Consider the following 6,889-nt stretch of genomic DNA (forward strand, 5'->3'; position numbering starts at 1 on the left):
CTTATTTAACGTGTGCAATCGTTTCAGATAGGACCCATATATCTCAAGGCCAAGACCTGACCTAAATGAAAAAGGAAATACCCACATGACGTTATCGGTAAAACATACAAATGACCTATGCTACAATTTAAGTGGTATTTCATCTCAAAATAAATTTTCCCGGCAAAAGTTCACAGACCATAGTTTTAGGTTTATTATTGTGAAAGTGGCTAGTGGCTTTTAAATTTAGAGGGGTTTTCCGTGAGATTTGACTAAACAAAAATAATAATTGAATACATTGAAGAAGAGACAGTCGGCAGCGACATGTCGAAAAATTATATTGTTGCAATAACAATTAATACGAAATCTAAAGAACATAAATCATATTTTTGGAGAGACGATAAAATTAATAAAAAATTGTTAGGCGCATGCTCTTCTTTTAAATGCGACTTAACTTAAACAAGCAAATTATCATCGAAGTGAACAAATCGGTACAAGGATAGATCGGAAAATATAATTTACGTTACTTAACACAACGAGCAATCGTTCGTTCCATTTTTCATTTCGTAGAAATGGATTATTGTTTTTTACTATTTCATGTTCCGAAAAAAAATAATAGTGAAAATTATAGCTACAATATCACCATTCAGTAGTATATGACCGAGTGAACCGTGTACCGAAATTTTGCTACTCCTTTAACTTTTGAATCGGTATGACTAAGATTCGCAACGGAGACTTTTTGGCGCAATGCCACAAATTTTTCTCAAGTTCGATTTTCTTGAAATATTGTGGTTGGTTGGAGGCATTTAATATGATTGGATTTACTATTATGTTAATAACATGTTAAAAACTACAGCACATGCTCAGATTATAATCTTTTGTTAAGGTTACTTATAGGTCCTATGGGCCGGATGTTCATCTTCATGTATATACGTTTAACACATGTCACTATAATAAAGAATTTTCTTACTTACTTACTTACTTACTTACTTACTTACTTACTAACTAACTTACTAACTTACTTACTTACTTACTTGCTTTCTTTCCTTCTTTCTTCCTTCCTTCCTCCCTTCCCTTTCCTTCCCTTACCTTACGTTACCTTACTTTACCTTACCTTACCTTACCTTACTTTACTTTACATTACTTCCTTACTTCCTTTCTTACTTACTCACTCACTCACTCACCCACTCACACACTCACTCACCAACTCACACACTCACTCACTCAGATAACATACTTTATGCCCGTTTTGGAAAATCTCTGCTGCAGAGGAAATGTTTCCATATATACTTACCAAAACGTTTATCGAAAATTTAATTATTGAATTTTTACAAGAAACGTTTTTCATACTATTTCAATATATATCATTTATTTTAAATTTAGTTTCAAAACAAAACATAACATAAATTGTTCCCTTTGTAGAAAAAATATCCCTGATGCGCCAAGAAAATGTCCATTTTATCAGGCATATAATAAATTGTAAAACAAACGTTCATTATGATTCTATATTCAATATATATAATAACTTATATTTTATTAGATAATTGTTATTTATAAACATTCATTGTGCCATTTATGCAAAAAAATGTCTCCAAATACTTTTGAATTAAACAAATCTTCTACAGCTGCAAAAAGACATCTCGCATGCTTCTTTTTGAAGAAGCAAACTTGTACTATTGTTAGTCGGTCGGTTTAGCTAGATAGGAAGCGCATCGGAACCAGAAGTCATGTCTCGCTGGTTTGATGTTTGGAAAAGGCAAAAATTATCCTTAAACATTGATCTCGTCTCTCACCACTAAAAAGCTTCCTCAGATGAAAGAATCCAAAATCCCTGGCAGGATTCGAACACACAGCGGTTAGAGGCAAGTTGTTTGCGAACGCCCTTAACAATTTTAGCCACAGACGTCTCCTACTTTATCAGACATTTTTTCATATTGGCAAAAGGTATAAATGTGGTTACCCGTGCATAAAAATGTGCTTACTTTTTCATTTAATGCTTAATTTGGAGGAATTTTAGTGTGTGTTTTTGTTGTTGTTTTTAATAAATCAAAGCTTTATTTTGCCGAAAGATATATTCTTATTATATTTGTATTTTCCAAACAATGCCTTCGCATGGAAATAAAACTCATTCGTGTAATAAGATAGAGAGCATATTTAAATAATCATTTAAGGAACGGTTAAAATATATATGATAATGGTGTAGGTGTTGGTAGTTTACTCTCCGGCTCACGTCAATTAGTCGCATTGAATTTACCAAAACACAGGCTAACCACCACATTCTTCCCGGGCAAACTGTCAAGCAATATACTTTCCCAGGAAACTCATAACTTCTGTACATACAAGGACAGACGTACAGTGCTAATGGCCGTAGAAAGAATTTCATGATCAATCACAATAAAAATGGCCTCCACCGTCCGGTAATCGAAACCGAGTCGCCCGATTCACAGTCAAACGCACTACAGTTACAGAAGGTTATATACTTCATTAGTTGCTTATATCTTTATCTAAAAGGTAATAAAAATTTATGTTGGATAATATATTTAAAAATGTTACTTTTTACACGTAATATTTAATTACTAAAGTAAAGAAGATTACTGTTTTCACGTAATGTTTAATGAATAAGTTATAAAATTGCTGATGACATTTTATCCTCCGAACCAAAATTGGAATGAATACTAACATCAGTTTCGCTTTGAAAAATAACTTATTTATACTGGAACACCTGCCATACATGCTCTTCTCAACTCACTCTTTGTTAAACCTTACATTAATATTTAAGAAGGTTTTGAATATTCATTTATCTTGATTTTTCCTATATCCGTATGTCGAATATACCAAGATTTTAGGGGTTGTTTCCATAAACTAAACTGTAATACATGCGGTCATTTAACAGCGATCATTTAACAGTGAGCATATTAGTCTACAGATATGGACTTTTGCAGCGTTATTTCTGCCTCTTTCTTTCAAAGATGACAAATAGAACTTCAAAGCAGCATCCATTTTGTTTTCTTGTTCCATACACTGCCCTAGAAGGTTAAGCACTGTTTCACGATGTCCAAAATTAGTTTTTTTTGTCAATGCATCTGGCAAGGTTAGATAGGGCCCTCTCTTTATCTTCATTTCTGCTTATTTGAGAATATATCTTGTACTGGAGAAAGTAGAGATAAGGAAGAGAATCCACAATAGCAAAGTTCATCCAAAAGATGTCAGTCCAATCTCTATCTCGCAGATTGTGCTGTGTTGATCTGAACATTTCATGTTGGAGCTCGTATGGACAACAGTTTATTTCAAGTCGTGTAAACGTGACACATGTTGCCGCTTTATCAATGTGTATTCGTCATCTTCGTCGTAACATAACTTACCAAATGTTTCCCCTACTGGAAAATGTCTAAAAGCGTGGCAATGACATACTGTTTCAACAACGCTTAGATCATAACATTCCTCAATATTTTTCAAGATCAGGTCAGTTCTTTCAAGATCTCCATTACAATAGAAAACAGATGCTAGTTTCAGTTTACCAGATGCTACATCCGAGTCAAGTCCCAATGACATCAATGTGAAAGCCTTTCGTGTCACACTGCTTTGCCTATATAAGCTAGTTGAAGCTAAAACGGATCCTAAAGTGACGCAAAAGAGTTTTACAAGTGATGAACATACTGTTTTCCCTTTCTCTTGAGACCAGTTGTACCATTGAAGAAGCTTTAGCAAATATTGTGATAACGTGTGTACGTCCCCAAAATAGGTTGTTGTTAGGAGCCAAAACATGTTAATGTCAGATATAAACATAACTGTATTTCTAAGTATACAACCTGATATTTGAGCGGCTAGATGTTCAGAACATTTTTCAACACCTTCGAGAAATGAATTTTGAATTCGGATTCCTAATTGATCGGATTTAATCTCTAGTAGGGCGTGTCCATTACTTTTAACAACGTAAGAAATGGTTTCAAGAAGAAAACGCTTCGTGTCTTGTGGGAAGCGCCCATACATCAGATTGTTCTCTGGTATCATATAATGGGGGCAATACTCATTTAAAACACAGTGGTAAAGTGTTGATAAACAAAAAGTTAGACAAGGTAGCAAGCTATTTTCCTTCCAAAAATTGGTTCTTGTATTTGAAACACAGTGAAGCAGGACGGTCTTACACATAAAACTTGTAATGCTATCTGGACAGTGTGTAGAAATAAACGTTTTTATAATCATTTTCATCAAGATATAGCATCTTATTTGTGTAATGTTCAAATTGAACATGCAACATCTCTCCGCTAGGGAAGTTGATATTCTCCATTCAAGTTCTTCATTGGCACTGTTTTTATTTCCGACTGGTACAACAAAACATCCTGTTACTCTGCAGTATTCTTTCATATCAGCCGTAGGCCACTGTCCTTTGTTTGGGCGATCTAACCATTGCCTAGCTTGTATAGGCCAGGTCAGACATGGAAGTGCATGAACAATGTCATTATCCAGGGCATACCTTCCTTGAAGTGTTTGTGCTGGACCATGTCGTACAAGTGGAAGATTTAAAGTATTAAGATCTTCCATTATGCATGTATTCTTCAATAAGGTTCTACCTGTTTTATCTGTATACGTGTATTTATTCTCCACATAATGTGTAAGTGGAACATCAAATCTCAGCATTTGTAAATAACAATATCCTGGTGATACAGTATCATTTTGTATCATTAACAGGTTACATATTCCTTGTTTCCATTCGCTCCAGTCTTGAATGGTATGATAATTGCAAATTGTCCAGATGTAATCAGCGTCAGAATTAAGTCCCCTAGTTGTTGTACCTTCTATTTGACTTCCAACGAAGTACATGTTTATGTACCTTTGTTGTAGCTGTTGTGTTAGTGTGCCTAAAGATTCATGCAATAGCACCGATCGTCTTTGTTTCATCACAATTCTTTCGTTCACACCAATTTCGTTCATCACTTGAGACAATCGTAACGACACATCGGAAGTGTAATCAGCTATATTCGACATTCTGAAATGCAATGTAAAACACAACGAATAATAGTCATTCCTGCTGAAAGCGAAATTAAATTTAAAAAAATCTGCAATAAAATGGTATGAACCAGTATTTAAAGTACAGTTTGTATTCATTCCTTCAATACATTTTGTATAAGTCAGTTGAATATTATGAACTTAAAAACTTTTTTACCTTTAACAAAGTTGCAAGGAAGTTTTTTTAAATTGTTATGCGGTTTGAACCTACAGAGGCAAGTGGTTTGAAGTCCACGACCTTAAACACTTGAACATTTTTAATTCGTAAAGTATCTATAACACTAGTAAATTCATTAACACTATACGGAGGACAAGATTAGAATGAAGTAAAGGTCAAAACAATAAATATCACCATTACAATCAGCACATAAGTGAAAAGGGCAATAATTATTTGAAAAAGGTTTTGTACCTGAAGATTGTTCCTAAATAGATTTGTTTTTTTTTTTAAATATCAAGCTAATCGTATGTAAAATGTAGCGGTCGAAGCTTTTTATTTACAAGCGTTATAATACTTCCACTGTATCGTCAACTTACGAATGTGATACTGGTAATTTCAACACAAATAAAGAAATTTAAAAAGTTCGATCCTTCGTCAAATATTACATCTATTGCACTCCAAACAAAAACATTCCGGCTACCCAATTTTGAAGCTTCACGCCTTCAGATGAGCAAAAATGTTTCAATAAAATCAAACCTGAGAAAAAAAGATTTTAGGAAAGGTATAAAGATTCAAAATTCTAGTAATACTTTACATGCTATTAGCGATTAATGACCAATTTTTCAGTATTGATAACTATATTTCTACTGCGTTACTAATGCAGGTATATTTTTGCATATTTTGACCTCTTTAAATAGCTAAAATTAACATGGTTGTTATTTTTTGAAATTTGCCATTGATTATGTTTTAAATTGCATTCTTTTGGTTAATTTTACAAATTATAACTGCTATAATACCTTTTTAAATTTTTCATAGAAAGTTAGCAATGAATCTGGAGGCGTGCTGCTTGAATATCACCATCTACATTGCTGTCAAATTAAAAACTTTTGGAATAGAAGTAAAATATTTGGATTTACTCATTTTCCTTAAACTTTATCTTTAAGTTAAACTCATATTGATACTATAATAAATATGCATGCAATGTAAAAGTTATCCACTTTAATGCCTTTAATGTGTGAAAATCAAAGTTTACATGCACTTACTAACAATACTCAACTATATTTATAAACTAATATTCCTCTTCTCAACTCTCATGCTATTACATATTTGTATATTCTATCAAAAATGTAATTCTGAAGCATCAAAATTTACAAATAACTGGCACTTTAATTTGCTCAAGTTTTATATTTTTGTCATATTAGACCAAATGGGAATTAGGATTTTATTTATCATATCAATTCAGGTTATATAAATTGTTGCTAGTGTTCAATTAAAGTGTTGATAATATAATTAAAATGGTCATAAAGATAAGAAAAATAAATACCTGTTACTAGTTATAACGTCCTTAAAAAAAGGGTGTTTTGTAAGAGAAACTCGGAAAATCCTCTTCGCCAAATGCTCAGTGACACGTACGGGCACTCTCGTAACTTAATCTATTTTCTGTCAGATACTGTATCGTCTTATTTCAAAATTTTATCAATTACTTGTATCAGTTAAAGCTTGCATGTTAGTTCGTTTATAGCTTCTTTATCAAAAAAAATTGATAAAACAATCACTTCATAACGGTATATTTTGGATAAATATTTGTAGGGAAAATACCTAAATTTCCATCAAGATAATATTAACTTGTTCGACGAGTGCAGAAATAATGCGTAAACTTTCGGGGCCATCTATCATGAAAATTGGAAAATACTAATCATATAAAATACAACTCATCATATCTGATAAACAGCAAATAGTTTAATT

General features: G+C 32.7%; 1 protein-coding gene across 1 annotated transcript; it reads right to left on the reverse strand.

Moving 5' to 3' along the window:
• Positions 1-1,408: 1,408 nt before the first annotated feature.
• LOC132723903 (uncharacterized) lies at positions 1,409-6,653 on the reverse strand. Its single transcript, XM_060708713.1, has 2 exons — positions 6,468-6,653; positions 1,409-4,966 (listed from the first exon to the last, which is right to left on the reverse strand). The coding sequence occupies exon 2, from the start codon at positions 4,963-4,965 to the stop codon at positions 3,262-3,264; it is 1,704 nt and encodes a 567-aa protein (XP_060564696.1). The 5' UTR covers position 4,966; positions 6,468-6,653; the 3' UTR covers positions 1,409-3,261.
• Positions 6,654-6,889: the final 236 nt, after the last annotated feature.

This window comes from Ruditapes philippinarum, unplaced genomic scaffold (assembly GCF_026571515.1).
Source record: "Ruditapes philippinarum isolate M1 unplaced genomic scaffold, ASM2657151v2 ctg5268_1_1_1_1, whole genome shotgun sequence".
Classification (NCBI taxonomy): Eukaryota; Metazoa; Mollusca; class Bivalvia; order Venerida; family Veneridae; genus Ruditapes; species Ruditapes philippinarum.

What these genes read in the sequence shown, in the direction of transcription:
- LOC132723903 (XM_060708713.1), bottom strand. Translation starts at nt 4,965, where the DNA reads ATGTCGAATATAGCTGATTACACTTCCGATGTGTCGTTACGATTGTCT.